This window comes from Calidris pugnax, unplaced genomic scaffold (assembly GCF_001431845.1).
Source record: "Calidris pugnax isolate Ruff unplaced genomic scaffold, ASM143184v1 scaffold70, whole genome shotgun sequence".
Taxonomy (NCBI): domain Eukaryota; kingdom Metazoa; phylum Chordata; class Aves; order Charadriiformes; family Scolopacidae; genus Calidris; species Calidris pugnax.
The window spans coordinates 862,506-878,761 of NW_015090862.1; the positions used below are offsets into that span (position 1 = coordinate 862,506).

The 16,256-nt window shown below is 37.3% G+C and overlaps 1 protein-coding gene across 1 annotated transcript in view; it reads left to right on the top strand.

Annotated features, from left to right (window-relative positions):
• The window catches only part of SCAPER (S-phase cyclin A-associated protein in the ER), a 183,964-nt gene that overhangs the window by 71 nt on the left and 167,637 nt on the right, over positions 1-16,256 (top strand). The window contains exons 2-4 of the mRNA XM_014944728.1: positions 1,869-1,944; positions 5,471-5,588; positions 11,504-11,574. Coding sequence (XP_014800214.1) covers positions 1,869-1,944; positions 5,471-5,588; positions 11,504-11,574 — 265 coding nt within the window. The remainder of the gene's footprint in view (positions 1-1,868; positions 1,945-5,470; positions 5,589-11,503; positions 11,575-16,256) is intronic.

Here is a 16,256-nt window from a genome sequence, read left to right on the forward strand (position 1 = left end):
CCCCCGGGCACTGCCCCTGCGGGGGGCTCCGGGGACCGCGGCCTTGCCCGGGTGGCCCGGCCCGGTGCCGGGCGGACCCGGGGGAGGGAGTGAGGCTGGTTGTTACAGACAACCGGGAAGCCTGTGGCGGCGAGCGGGGAGGTGGGCTAGGCCTCGCCGTGTGGGGGAGATTGGCCCGGGTCCACAGCCCCCGGGCGTGCCCAGCGGCAGCCTGAGGAAGGGGCCTGTCCCTCCCAGTAATGGTCTCTCCCGTCACCCCTGGCCGAGCCCGCCGTCGTGAGCCGGGGCTGTGAGGACACCTGTGGGGAAATCTGAGGGGAAACGAGTTTGTGAGGAAACCTGCTCAGGCTGAGGGAGATTCCTCTGCTTCAGCCTTGCGTGTATGGAAGGGACAGGCAACATGCACTGAGGAAACTCACTGTAAACTCTTAAAAACCACCGTAAGGTGTATAAGCATTTGCATTTTAAAAGCTATTAGCCAAGTTCATACTTTAATCTGGGGGTCTTCCTTTGCTGTCGGAGAGAAAATAGCGGTTACAAAAGCTGACAGGACGGTAGGTCTTGCAGCCTATTTGGGGGGTTTGCCCTCTCTACAAGTTTTTCTAAATGTGGATTGTTTCCAAATTACTTCCAAATGCCTTGCAGTACTGGAAAAATACTTGCCTCCTCAGGTCTTTTCCTCAAATATATGTCAATTTTAATGAGCTTTTATTACACCTTGATTCTAATTAAGGTAAATTGGTGGGCAAAAGCACAGTTTTCTAAGATACCTAAGTGTTTGAGGACTCCTTGTGCTGGGCCTTATCCTGATGTCTGAAGTGGTGCTGAAACACAGTCTTACTTGGTTTTTAAGAATTCGGCTTTCTTCAACCAGCTGCAGCATGTTTCGGTTTTCACAAGCTCAGTAGGTTGTCATAAAGCATACAAACCAGTGCAAATCTTAACAACTGCCTGTTTGTTGACTTAGGTTCTGGCTATTGACTTTTAGAAAAGCAGCCATTGGTGAGGAATACAAGATATAATACAAGAACAAGTGAACAACTCACTTAATGAAGTATCGTTAATGATAAAGACCAACAAAATCCAACTTTGGATCTGATTAAAGGTTAATCTTGTTCTGTTACCTAATTTCTGATAATATAGAAGTGTCTGTAACGTCTGGTTAGTGTCTGGTTCTTCAGAAGAGCTGTTGCAGGAAAGTGTTTGCACTCTAATCAGTAGCTGGCTAGAATTTATTACAAATTTGAAGCCGAGGGCTTAATTTTATTTCTGAATTGCTGTCAGTGTTCTGATAAACCTATAAATATGTAGTCCTGTGCACTTCCTCATTTGTGGCAATGGTTTTGTAGTTCAAAACTGGGCTAAAGTATTCACTTTCTCAGATTTTACTTCTACAGGAACTGTGATGTCTTTTTTAAAAATGAGAACTGAAGTTTTCCATTTTATTTTCTTCACCGCTGATTATCTGATACCGATTTCTTAGTATGTCTCTGATTCATTTATCTTTTTGAGCTAATAACCAACTTGCCCAGTCCTCTCTCCCAGTAAAGGTTATTCTGCATGTTATTCACTGTCCTAGAGCAGTCCATGCAATGACTTGTTTTAAAGTTTTAATATTATTTCTACTGTTTACTATCTTACCACAAATAGATTTATGTTTTTCTGAAGGGTCATTCTTTTTTTGTTTTCTTCTTGGGCCTTTGGCTACTTTTAATAAGGAGCAGTGCAAACACTTCATAAATAAAACTATCTTCTGAAAACCTTACTGTGTTTGTCTGATGTCCTTGACCTAAATGCTGCAAAGAAACTAAAATTAATTTTAGAAGTGGTTTAAATGAAAATGATTAATGGTGTTTATTTTGACACAGGTATGAAAACTCAATGGGGTCGTCCAAAAATGTAATAAGTGAACCTGTTGATGTGGAGGAGGGCTATAACATGATGGTAAGACATTCAGCTACTATAACAGCATGGTAGGGTTTTTCCTACTGCAAGAAAAACTAATTTTTCATGTTGGGATTCACTGATAAATAGATTCATTTATACCTTCTCCGAAAGTATTGATTCTAGAAACTGAATCACTTTAATTTATTAACACCGTGATGAGAGATCTTCAAAAGTGAATTTTACTGTAGAAGAAATTTTAGTATTTCTTGTGGTTTTGTGTCATTTCCAGTTGTGTCAGTATATTGTTTTTTTTCACTTTAGGACATTTGTTTCAGCCGATTCCCATCTTAAACTTCTTTTCATCCAGCCTGTGCTTTAGCATAGGGCCACAGTGTTTGGTTAGTCTCATAGAGTTGTTTTATTTGAAGTAGCTGAGGTTAAAGCTGAATTCCTTTTCTTTGAGAATGCAATGGATGAAACTGGTGGGGTTTTTTACAGCAGTATATTTATACATACGAAGACGATTAAGACAAGAATCCTCATGAAGGGTCCTTTAATGTTCATAGCCCGGCAAAGAAGCAGTACGGACTAAATAAGAAAAAATTGCTATTTAAGGCTAAACAAATTTGTAGTCACTCCTTTTGCCTAACATGCAACTTGCCTGAATGATTATATCTAGAGCTCTTTGAAGAAGGTAACTTCTTGGGGTAATTGAGTAGCAAATAGGAGGGATCAGTTTGAAGAAGTGGTCAAAAACCCCTCGTATCAGTATCGCTTCACTCATATGAAGAAGGGTATTAAAGCTTGTTCTTGTCTAGTCAAATGAAAAGACTGTGTTGATACCCAATGTGGCTCTGGCATGATAGTTTGTGCTTCTTTGTGGCTGTGCACTTCATTATTGCTTACTGTCCCATTAAGACCTTCTTTAAGGGTTTGTTGTTTTCTTTTAACTGACATCGTAACTTCGGGAGGTGAGAATTTTACGTCAGACTCCAGTTTTATGATACAAAGTACTTGGAAATGACATGTTGAGATACTTCTGCTTTCCTTATAAGCCTTTCTGGCTTGTAAAAAAAAATAGATAAAATAATTTTAAAAGTCAGTTTATTGTGGACTAATGCAAAGTATTACATTTACATGGGAGTAATGAGCTCGAGAAATAAGGACGGAGAACAACTGTCTTGGCAACAGGTGTGCAGAAAGAAACCTTGGGATTATAGAGGGTCACAGGTGCAAAAGAGAAATTCTGCTTGTATATATACATATATATATATATATTATTTTTTTTTTAAACTATAACGTATTCTATATTCGAGTTGGGTCTGCTCTGACCAGAGGGTGGAGGCTTGGGGATTGGACTGGACCTGCAGAGGTCCCTTCCAGGCTTTTCTATTCCGTGACTGTGTAATTCATGCTAATTTATGTGTGATACATCATGATATACGTGTTATGATTATATCATAAGTGATGGAAAGTTAATATCATATTGCAAAAAAAACCCCATCATCATTTTGAGATGATTAAATGGGAGTATCATCTGTAGATGTGAATAACCTGTCCACAGTGTTTAGCATTGAGAAAGTCTACATGGAAGTATTTGTATCTGCTTTTGGACATTGTGTGTCAAAGACAGATGTGCATCAGTTGGAGACAATCTGGAAGAGAAAACCCTAAGGGCTTGGATTCAGAAAACTTGAAATCTGAGATGAGGAAAACATGAGAAAAAAGATTAAAGGAGTAGGGATGGTAAGTGTGAAAAACAGGGAGACCAATGAAGGATGAAGTGGAACGTAATAGCATAAAAATAATAGGAAAGAAAAAATGAAAATGGTTTCCAAGTCCTCTGTGTAAGGCAAGAATGAGTGGGCTTATGCTGTAGGAAAGCTGGAGTTAAGTATTACGTAGATTGTGCCAAGTGAACACTGTTTGCTGGTGAAGGATTTGAAAGAAAAGATGCAGTAAATGAGGAAAGATGTATTTGTTTACTTCTTTCATTTTTGGCGGTTGGGGACGCCATAGATTAGCTTTACTTCCAGCTATGGTGAGCGTGTGGGTCTTTTTTGAAGATTTGAGAAGAAATTAATGCAAAATGCAGCCTGAATATTCTTCTTTTGATTTAAGACAGACACATTTCCTAGGCAAGTGAGTTAAAATTATTTGATTGTCTTCTAATGTAAGCTACCACAGGTATTTGCATTGGGAGTTTATACGGTAATTTAAAGTATTTTTAAAACTGTTATGTGACATTTATGGATCTTTAACTCGTAGATTGATGATGATGTACTGTTAAGCAACAAGGGATTAAAACCCCAAACCAAACTTGATTCAGCAGAAATAGTCACTCTTACTAAAAATTCCTAGCGAAAATAGGCAATTAATTATATAGAATAAGGATAGACTAGAACCAGTTTAGTACAGATCCTGTTTTTTTACGTGCTTTGCCTTGCTTTCTTTGGGCCAAAGTATATAATTTGCTTTATTTATTTCATTAGGTTTTCCAAAAGTTCACTTATTTAGCAGTGCCATTTTTTCCTTTGTTTTCATTGCATTACATGCTGATATCTCTAGGTGGGTCTGTGCAGCGCTAGATGGCACACTGCGGCTTTGAAACAAGGAATTGAGTACATCTGGATGAGAGAGACCTCAGTTAAATGCTATTATATAAGCATTGAAGTAAAAGCAGTTTCTTGTTTGTGTTACTCTTCCTACCACCTTAATAAATTATAGCCACTAATCCGCAGTATAATTTTTACAGTATTTTCTTTCTAAAGGTGTACTAGTACTATAAAACAAAGAGGTTGCAGGCTTGAGTCTTACGATGGTAAGAATGAAAAGAGGAAAAATGTGTCTTCTGATTAGTGCTATAGAAAATCAGTCTGTTCATGCCTAAAATAATGTTTAGATTTGTGTAAAATCTTTGTGGTTAAGTTTGTCAGCGTTTAAAGATAACTTGGTCAGCAGTATTGTGCTATCACGGTACATAAATTTAGCATTACAGTATATAGTTTGGCTTTGTAAGTGAAGTTCATCCTCAGTGCTTCTCATTCTGTCTTTGAACAGTAATAGTAATAACAGCTAACTTGAGTTGCCAGGAAATACTTTCTGGTTTCTTGTCCTTTCAATGAAAGAGAGGTGGCTTTTCTATACATTTCAGCCAGTTCCGATAAATCCCGTGCCACTCTCCAGGCTCTCTTCAGTCAACTAACACATGTATTTTGGTCTCATGCAGCTTTTATGTTGAGTAATTAGTTCTAATTAACATAAGGTAATTAAAATGTTTGTGAAGTCTACTGTGGTACTCTAACAGCATTGACAATCAATTAAATGGAGGTTAAAAATGTATGGTGGAGACGTCCCATACTGAGGGCTGGGTAGTAACTTTTATGTCATGTTGATGAATCAGTCTGCTTATCATGCAGAAAAATGGTTGTGAAAATGAATATAGACACCTGTTTCAGATATTTGAGGAAAATTCAGTACCCAGGCACCCCTCTTTGGGCATTTTAAGCACATGCTGGATGAAATTAACAACTAAAAAAAGTTTTATATATATATATTCCATCCCTTTATTTTTTGTTTGCAGGCTTCTTTCCAACGCTCTAATAGCCATGACAAAGTGAGGAAAATAGTTGCAGAAGAGGGACGCACAGCAAGGAACCTAATTGCATGGAGTGTTCCACTGGAAAGCAAAGAGGATGATGGTATGTATTCAACAGTCTGCCACCAGCTTTTTCCACTTCCCTCCCTTTGTCCACTGGAGGTGTTCACTTGGAAACATGTTTCTTACATAGAATTTCTCTATTAAAAAAAAAATTGTTATATTTACAATACATGGTATAATTTTAAAGCTTTTTTTCCAAAATGCACCCTGCAGTTGACAGATCACTTTATAAAAACTTCGCAGTGACAGATTACAAACTGTTTTCATTTTGTCTGTAAGCAATATTTAACACTGTTCTGTCTTGCTACTATTGTCAAGATACTGGTGTAATATAATAATGTTGTCTTACATTCATGTCTTGTAACTTGGGAATTCAGAACTGTAGAGATGGCTTAGAACAGTCCAACAAATTGCTTTCTGTGCTCTGAAACAAATGTTTGGAAGTTTCTTTTGGTATCACTTCAGTCTTCGGTAAACAATTGTGAAGAATCTTTAAGGAAGGGGGTATGTGGGGACAGTTTTCCATAATGGAAGTCCTCAGAACAGTTTTGTTACTGTTGTAATATTCTCTTGTGGTATGACGACTTAAGGAGCCAGGAATTGACTTTTAAGTTTTATACTGCTCAAGCTGTTCCAGATGTCAGAATGCTGGTTTTCAGGATTTTATCTCAAGTATTTTTGTAGCTTACATGTCCCTGTGCAGGTTCTGCTGCTTTTGAGACTTAAACAGGAGTGTCTAAAAGTTCTAATTCATATTGAATGTAGCGTTCGTGGTATGAAATAATGCTGTTGGCTCATTTGAGTCAAGTGCTCCAGTTTCACTCCTCATCCCTGCACCTGGTGAGCTCAAAAACACTGAGGCCCTGAAACCCACATCCCATAGCTGGCTATAAAGTAAATATTTTCACAAATTCAGACACTGGAGTCTTCTAAAAGTGCGTTTTTTCCAGGGATTAGAAGAGAAACGAGTCTTGTGGTCACTCAGACCAGGACACTAAGTTACAAGATAATATACTTGAAACAAATTAATGCAAAGCTTAAACTGTTGTTCTTCTTCATGAAGAATGAATGTAAAAGTGAATTTTTAGCCTTCATTAAATAGTTATTATGTATGGTAATCAAAATCCAAGTAGCTATATTCATTTCCTCCTTTTGGTTGTATTAGCACCATTATAATTTTTAAACTTTTTGTCACTGGAGATTTCTTCTTCTTAAAAATTCTTCATTAAATCATAGCCAGACCTTTTTGCATAATACAAAGAATCTGATGATAATTGCCTGTGGAAAGGAACTTGTGGCTAATGAAATTCTGGCAGAGCCAGATCCTTTATCTCTTGACCCTTGTCTTGGCATAGAGGGTATATATGTTGGTGTCAGTGAGCTGTGATTCATTTTATGCTGATCTTTCAAGATGTATTTTGTCCCTGAGGAATGATGCAGCAATATTATGAATTAGGATGGTTCTAACTCCTTCAGGGGTTGTGTTAATCAGGCCAAAGGTTCAGGTTCCCTGAGCCAATCCTGCAATTCTTCTGTACAAAGCAGAATTTTGTCTTTGGGCAATTTCTTCTGCTTACAATGTTCAGAGGTATTTCTTTGGCAGCAACAGTTTGTGACTTAACATTTTATACTATATACCGTTACTCATTTTGAGAGGTAACAGTGAAGGTATGGGCATTTGCAATTACTAGTGGTAGTGTTATAGAGGGTTGATAAATTGAAGTGCTGGATTCATTTTTTTAGCTTGTATCCTTTCTTTTTCTTTTTCCTTTAAGAATTATATGTATATGTGTCCTCCTTAGCATTTAACTTTTCCTCTGAAAAACTTGTGTATTTTATATAGAGGACATGGGTAAAAGAGCAATAATGAAAAGAATTGCAATCAAAACCTTCAAATTCCTTAATGGAAATCAATACTTCTGGCAATAAGGAATATTTCCTGAAAAAAGAGAGATTTCTGAAATGGCAGTTGGCGCTTCTGTTTTGGAGCAGTGTGCACCCTGTTATGTCAGATCTGAAATTCTAGTTATGAATACGGATAAATGACACAAGAAAATCCAAGACGTAGTGGCAATGGTCGAGAAGAGATTGTTAATGGATTTCAGCTATTGAAATCAAAATAATCCTTCACAGAATTCATTAATATGCAGCAGATTCTGTTGGATAGACTAATTTACAGTTGAGTTTGTGTTGTAGGAGGAGAGTCTTTAACTGTGAAAAATTCACTAGTCTGATATTCTGTCTCCAGAATTAAATTTGCATTCCAAACCTGTGGCCACTGCCTGTTGCAGTCACTTTGATCTTGCCCACCTTGGAAATCTGTGATCATTCTAATAGAGCTTTTCAGATTTTTTTCTTGGTAATTATTTTATATGTCTAGCATGAAATTTGAGGTACAGCACGCGGATAAGCACTACACACAAATTTTATTACAAAATTTCAGCTACAATACTAGCAACAGTTAAGACATCCCAGAGGCTTGACATATAAATGTTAAATAGACGATAAGGTACCTTTGGAACTTTAAGAGATGTGTCAAAAAAATGGAAAATCTTGTATTTGTAACTGTTCCCTTCTTATTTCCTATTTGTTTAAAATCATTTGGGCTCTCGCCATATAGAACTCATTTGTAGATGAAGCATTTCAGGGTAAGGAAACATATTTTACTGGTTGAAAGGTACCTGGCACACTTTGGGGAGCCTGCAGTATAATCTGCTCCTTTAGCAAGAGCCTGATGGAGTAAATTTTTTTTGCAGGATGCAATGAAAGTCAGGAAACTTGGCTCTCTTTGGCCAAGTAAGGAAGTTGTAAGAGTCATGAGTGAAAACATTGTGTGCAAGCCCTAGCAACATTGGATCTGATTGTAGCTGGCAGAATATAACATGAAGGGAAGGGTATTTTTTTCATGCTCCTAGGTTTCAAACCTTGAATTTCACTGCAATGAATGGGAATCCATGATACGTGAATACAGGGCCATTATATCCTGGATGAGACAGTGTCAGTGGTTTGTCAAATTAATTTTGTGCAAAATATATTGCTGTAATTCAATCTGGAGATGGAAAACCAGAGAATTTTGGTTATATCCATACTTGAAGGCGGATGCTTAGCATTGTAGTTAGGAAAATCTACTACTGCCCTTACAAACATTTAAGAAGATATGAATTGTAATAATATAGAAACTTCAATACATTTCCTCAATTCCTCTGCCTTATTTTAAATGAGATTCAATAACCACGTCTTATCCAAGCCATGTTGTTGCAAAAATGTTTCTTAAGATGGACTGCCCCAGCTGTAGCTAGTAAGAGATTCTGGAGTACAGACTAGTTATGCGTAGCAATGGCACTATGACGTAGGCCAAATGTCTTACAGGTTTTATAGGTAGCATGGAAGAAGAGATGTGACAGACTAGATTTATCACCCTGTGTATTAGAACTGGAGGAAAACAGCAGGATGCTTACCTGTTTGTATCCCCAGACTCATTCAAGGAGATGAAAAGAAATACAAGCAAAAATTGTTACTGTTCCTGCTGAAGGTCTGATAATGAGCAGTGTCAAAGGCACTGAAACAAGATACGCAGTTGGTCTCTGCCATAGTGAGAACAGAAATGAGGGCTGCTATTAATTACTAAATTTAAAGGTGATTCCCACATTTCCCATAGTAAAACTTTCCAAAAGAGAGACATGAGAGGGGTGATTTTTGAGACTGTTAGTATAAAAGATAGCTTTTGAAAATGGTTTATCAGTGGCGCTTTTTTGGAGATATTAGCACCTCAGCTTTTTGTGACAGGAAGTCTTCACAAATCATAAACTCTGTGTGCTTCATATTTAATTACCAGACAGAGAGGAAATGGACTTCAGGTGTAAAATATGACTGTAGGTCCCTGAATGCTGCAAAACTTTTCTACTTTATATATTTCACATTGGCAACTTAATAGCTAATGAGATGATCATCTTTGGTGACTATTGTTCTTTCTTTAAAATTCAGTGAATTCCAAGCAGGCAATACCCTTCATATGTCATTGAGTGCCTGTGCATCTCATAGCAATGCTGGTGTTGTGTAGTTACAGACCAGCAGCCACTGAACACACAACCATTGAGGAGTGCTTTTGTGTTGTCACTGATTGTGCAGACAAAAGGACAAAAGCAGAAGGGAAGATGCCTTTTAGTAACCAGAGGCACTAATTAGAAGAAAGAGTATAATAAAGCTTGGAAACATGGCTGCTGTTGAAATAAAAAACTTTATGGCCCATACACCTTAAGAAAAAATTAGTCCTTGCCACACACTATTTGGCTTTAAGTTTGTAAAACCTGGTATTTATATAAGTTTTGCTTTCTCTAAATGTCTGCCTTGTATAGAAAATGCCTGAAAACTTGGTTTTGTCTTTGCAGGGGACTTGGTCAGACATTTCCCAGTTTCAGATGATGGATTAGTATTCTGGTTTTGTAGAACCTTAAAGAGATGGCAGCTTTTGTGTGTGTGTTCATCTGCCCTTTTTTAACTTTAACATACCTATTTACTGTGCAACTTCTGTAGGCCATTGCATTCAAAATCTTGCCTTTGCAGCATGTAAATCATGTCAGAAGAGAAATTTTGGTGATTGAAATATTTCAGTTATAATTCTGACATGGAAATGACCTGCAGTTTAAGTTTTTTAGTGAATAACAAGTTTTTATACATACGGTAGCTGAATCAGTTTTTTTCTGAATACTGCTAAATTGACTTCAATATATTAATTTGTACCTGTTGTTTTGGCTAATGTAGCATTTTAAAAATGAATTATCAAGCAAATAATTTTTAATTTGTTTTAAAATTAAAGGCCTTGTTCCCTGGAATAGCCCCTGATGCAAACCAGCTGTACAACTGCTTGATTAACACAGTTTTACAGCTGCTTTACATAACCAGAGCAATGTATAACATCTGCACTGTGTTAGGGCATTTGGCCTAAGAACTGTTAAAAACTCAACTGGACAATTCTGAAGTTCAGGAATGATCTCTATGCTCTAGGAAGGGACTATATTCAACTAATGCATTTATTTGCTTGGCTTCATCCAGCTAAATTATCTTGAAGCTTTTACTTAGATGTAATCTATGCTAGAGAGTATTCTTGCCTTAGTTAGTATTTTGTCTTAGCTTACTTCCATTTTTGGTAATTGGATCCTGTGAGTTTCATGTTGTTCAAGTTGGATACTTGGAGGAATAAAACTTTTTCAAAAAATATGTATTTTTTTAATTACCCCATAGCAAATCTCAAAGATTAAATGTAAACACATCAGGTAGGTCTAGGCTAGCACAAATCTATCTGTGCAAAGATAACACTTAATCAGTTAAGGAATTGCCACTACCACAGTGCTGAGACCTGAAATTGTACTTTCTGACTGTGGGAATTTAAACTGATTTTTGAAACATAGCTGCTAAAGTCACTTCATACAAGCAGTGGAAGGAGACAGGTACATTTGAGAAGGCATTTCAGATCTTCAGGGGACTGACTCATGCTCTGTGAATGTTTTTCTCTCTTCCTTTGGCTACCTAAATGGAGGTGAATTAAATCAGGTCCTAAGTTCTACTTTTCCCCATTTTTCTTGGCAGAAAATACCTAAATCTGCTGGTAGGTTGTTTGAACAGCTTGAGAAAAATGAAATTACTACATTTGTTTTTCCTAAGAAAGATACTCTTTGTATTTTTCAGAGGCTCTGAGCACTTAAAGGTGGGTTATCTTTGTTTAATGAAATCTGTAATTCTTGCTTTTCTTTGTATTTTTTTTTTTTCACATACTGTGTGTCTTCTGGCATTATCCACATTCTGAACCATGGAATATCTAATTGGAATATACAGTTTTACAGACCTCTTAACTCATAAATTGTGCCCATATCAGTACATTGCCAGATGAGATATGTGCATTTAGAATGCTCTAATTAAAATCATTACTGTTGATTAAAACAGTTTCTTCTCCCCCAGGAAAATCCAAATGGCAAGCCGGTGGAAAAACAAAGAGGGTGACTCAAGGAACACACAAGACTGCAAAACAGGTATGTGCTCATTTCTTTTTTTATTATGATGTAATATTTACAACATAAAATGTTTTGTGATGTCTCTGATACATATATAAAACTGTGCATCCTTGTATTTTTAAAGCATACAGGTTTCAAACTCAAGTATTCAGAAGTTTAAAAATGCCAGAATTTAAGTTATCTTCCTCAGTCTTTACTTTTGGCACTTCCTAACCTCTGGATGCCTGACTTTTTGGCATTAAAGGTAATTTAAGGAAAGTGCTGCTCAGTAAAGTGATACAGGATATTCTTCCTATAAGTGTGCTGCTTCTACAAAGGCTACCTTTCTGCCCAGTTCCTAATTTAAGGAAATGCTTTATTTCTTGATCTCGTGTGTTAATGGCTCAAGTTAATATATCCTATTTTGGAAAAAAATAGTCCAGGTGAGTAAAATTTCTGAGAGTTGTGACTGGGAAGCCAAGTCTGACTGAGAACTGTCAAGAAGAAAATGCTCTTATTTTTATTCATGTTTTGTCTATATGACTGACAGTTTTTATTACATTAATAAAGTACTACCTCAATCTTTCCTCATGTTTAGTATTTTTAACAGTTGTTCTTCTTTGATTAATGGATTTAGCCATTAGTATGTCTTTAGCCATTTAGTATTTTGAAGCAGTCTGAAAGATTTTGAAAGTATGCCATAGGGAAGATGTTATTTTTGGGGAAAAGGAAGAAAAAGAAAAAAATGTTCTGCTTTCGTAGATATGTATTTGCACCTTTAGAACAGAGGCACGTTATTTTCCTGATTCAGGTTAGCAACTATTAACCTTGTGTTCTCCTTTCACATGCTAGTATATTACAAACGTGGTGTATCCTGGGTTTCTTGTTCTGTGAAGGTGAAATTTTATTGATGTAATTGGGGCTCCCTGTAAGGGTTTACTCTTGAAACCTTTTGGGTATATGAATAGTGTGCTGCATAGTTTGGGTTCTGTCTGTCCTAGTCTGTTGGGATTATGTAAATACTGAGTTTTCAAGGGAATACTCGATTGTTAGTCAGTGGCTCTGTGGGGATTGTTATAACATAACTATATTGTAGGAACAGTGCGTTCCTAGGGAGTACAATTAAGGTTTGAAATGGACTGCTGAGTATCTGTGCATTTGGCACTTCAATTTGGCATTCAGCACCTTTATTTCTACTGCATTTCAGACATTAGATACTGCTGTAAATTGGTGGCTTTTTTTTGCTACTTTTGTTGAGCCTTCAGTTTTAATTTTCCTTTATATATAAATGGGCCAGTAATCTCAATAACACAAACTTACCAGAACTCTTTCATGTGATCTTATCAACCTCATCTTCCTCTTGGTAGGGTGCTGGCAAATCTACATTCGATAAATTTTGGCATCCTGAGAATAAATATGCACTTCATAGTTTCCAGAACTCCAAGGCAAGTTACTGAAACCATTTTTGAAAAGAATAGAAAAAAAAAAAGTCAGTTTTAATGTCACTTTCATCCTCCACACTGAGTTACTTGAGATATAAGAAAGAAAACTCCCGTGTTTCTTAACTTCAAAGGCACAAAAGCTTTGCATTTTCTGCAGCTGAAGATTCTAACTATCACTGCAAGTGAGATAATATGAAGTAGTCCCTCTGAATCTTTGCCATTCTGGGGTGGGTTTTGTTCTGATAGGCCTGCTAGATCGTGTCTCTAGAAGCCATCATCACGCTTTGAATAAGCCTGCATATTATTTGAAGGAGGGAGGAGGCTAAGGCAAGCTAATTTTTGGTGTGTTTGTAAACACTATGATTTTTTAATTCATTTTTTTTAATGTGCGATGGTCTGCAAAGCTGTGGAGCATAGGTTAAATTTTAGGTAAGTGTATTGTCAAAGGCTCTGAGATCGCTTAGAAGATTCGAAAGAAGTACTTATATCCAGTTAAGAATTATGTGTAGGAATTTGCAGGATTGGAGCTTTATAACTCTGCTCAAAAAAACTTAATTCTGTGTCTGTGTGTCTTGCCAGTGGACAAGAGGCTTTTGCCTCAAGTAATAAACAAAGTGATAAATCTGGCAAGAGTCAGTTGGAAGCACAAGGATGTAGGTGGAGCTTATGTGGCTTGAGTATAGGTCCTTCTTGGTGAAGATGTGTGTTCATCACCTGAGCTTTCTGCAGCCTACTCTCTTAGAAATATTTTGTCCTGTGCCCCTGTGTTCCCTCGGAGTATCAGAGAGATTGAGAGGTGATCATCTCTGGAAATTGAGTTTCACTCTTGCATCACTCTCAACCTGAGCGTGACACTGAAAAATATGATCTGGTCAGAAGTACACACTTCAATAAATAGAGTTTAATTAAAACTACATTCCAGGAAGGGTGAATAAGAATAATAAAGCTGTAGCTGTACACAAGCACAGAAACTACCATCTTGGAAAGTCTGTACATAATCCAGGACTTCTTGCTTTTCACAGTGGAAGGTTAGTTTGATTCATTAGAAAATTTACCTAAGACGTTTAGAAGTAAAGATTCTACTGAACAATATACAGATTAACTCAGAAATCCTGGTAATTTTGCTTGCCTTAAACATTTGTACAGAATATAGTAGCCTGTATAAAATATTAATAGTGTCTTTATATTAAAAGTAGTCTTGGCTGCAGCTCTTAAATTTAAGTGAGTACTAGCTTTCATTTCGGTAAAGTTGGTGCCAGTCAGACTTGATGAAGTTTGGAAATAGCTTGCTGAGTTTGATCTTTTTTCATGGAATTTCTGCAGACTGAAATGCCAAACATGGGACGTGATTTGGGTTCTTCTTTGAAAATTGACTTCTGTTACCCTGAGTGGCAGAACTCAAGTGGCTGTGACAAATTCAGATGTTCGGTGTTAGAACAGACTTGTATTGGGAACTTGAAATATTATTTCTATTAACTAACCGCCAATTTAATGCTTACCTGCTCATATGATTGTGGCCAAGAAATTTCCTAGTTTAGGGGCTTGCATCCTTTCAAGTTTCTTCTGCTGCAACTGGCAGTAGTTATCACAGTTCACTACGCTGTTTTCCTAATTAAAATATGGCTGACATATAAAAGAGATGATAAATGAATAACAAATATACTAGGTGGAAGACATTTACCGCTAAATATCAAAACATATTCCACAATACTGTCTTAAAGATACATTTGAAAAATGTATTTTTCAAATAGAGGGAGTTATGCTTGGTTTCTGTTCCAAAACAACCGATCCTTTGTATCAACAATATTAGCTGAATGAGTAGAAACACAGTCACTTTACTAAGGTCACATTTTGTAAAAACAGGCAGCAAAAGGTAGCACTGTTATTTTTAATATAGCTATTTATGATTCTGTAGTTAAGGTTGTGTCATTATAACTGTATTTTAAAGGAGCTGTAAATTACCCAGTATAAGCTTTCCTTCAGAGGTTTATACACAAGGCCTCAGCTAAGGAAAATCTTTTCTCCAAGCTGTTCTTGAAGAGGTGCCTCTTGTGTGCTAGAATAAAAAATGTGAAATACTCTGACATATGAAACCCTTCTGAAATTCCTGTTAATTGGTTGTTTATGACATGCATTTTTTCCGAACATGTTTCTTGTGCGTGCATCAGCTGGGGTTCATCTGGAGTACACTTAGAGCATTTTGAGATATGTGTAAGGATAGCAGAGATGATAGTGTGACTGTAGTAAATTAGGTTCCCATTCTTCCCCTTCTTACAGAAAAATTAGAATCTGAATACAAACGCAGGTGAGAGTGTAACCAGTTTGACGGCATTGGAGCGGGGTTTTTCTGTTTGTTTTCTGTTTCTGTTGTGGGAGAGAATTTCCAGTTAAGGATGGTGCCATGGGGTCAAGTGCTGATTTGGTGTTTTCAGCCAAATGGGCATGCTTCAGAATCCTTTGGAGTATCCTGTGCAGATAAGTGACAGTGCATCTGTATGGATCCCCATCTGAGTGATTAAGCTGATGCACAAGGTCACCAGATACATGACACTGAGGTGACACAGCAGTACATCCAAGTAGGTACGTAGTGATTCCTGTCTGTGCCAGCCACTGTGAAGACAGTTGGATGTTCTCCCTCTGCTCCCGTCACGATGAGCATGTTGGCAGTCCTCTGCATCTGTGCAGCAAAGCAGAACTGCATCAGTTAGCCTGCATATTAACACTCAACGTCAAAACAGATTTGTTGGAGTTAAAGCTGTTACATTCCAACTTAAAACAGCACAAGGACACTTTCAGACTTGGTGTGAGTAGGAACAACTTGATTCATTGGCACAGCCCTTACATTGGGTTGAATTGAGCTTGCAATGTCAACAGTATGGCGAGTGGAAATCTTAGAACAAGTAGTCTTCTACGGTGTGAAAGCTTCCTTCTGTAGCTCATCCAGTGCTTGCTGGCATCTCCTCTGCAGTGGAACCATAACATAGCCATCAAAGGGCTGCCCACATCAGCATTTCTCTGACATTAATGCTCATATAGTAGAATGAGGCTCTAAAGATGATAAAGTCCTATGTAATGTCTTGGTAATAGAATTTAACTGTGATGGAATATTGACTGCGTGATTATTAGTATAATGTTATTTTCATCTCTGGATGCACATACTTGTCAGAATAAGGAGTACAGGATATGTAATTAGAAAATGTCGCTTTCCAGTGTGCTAAGAGGCAGAATATCTTGTATAACCCAATGTGAATGTTGGGTTATAAATGTCAACGGAACAGA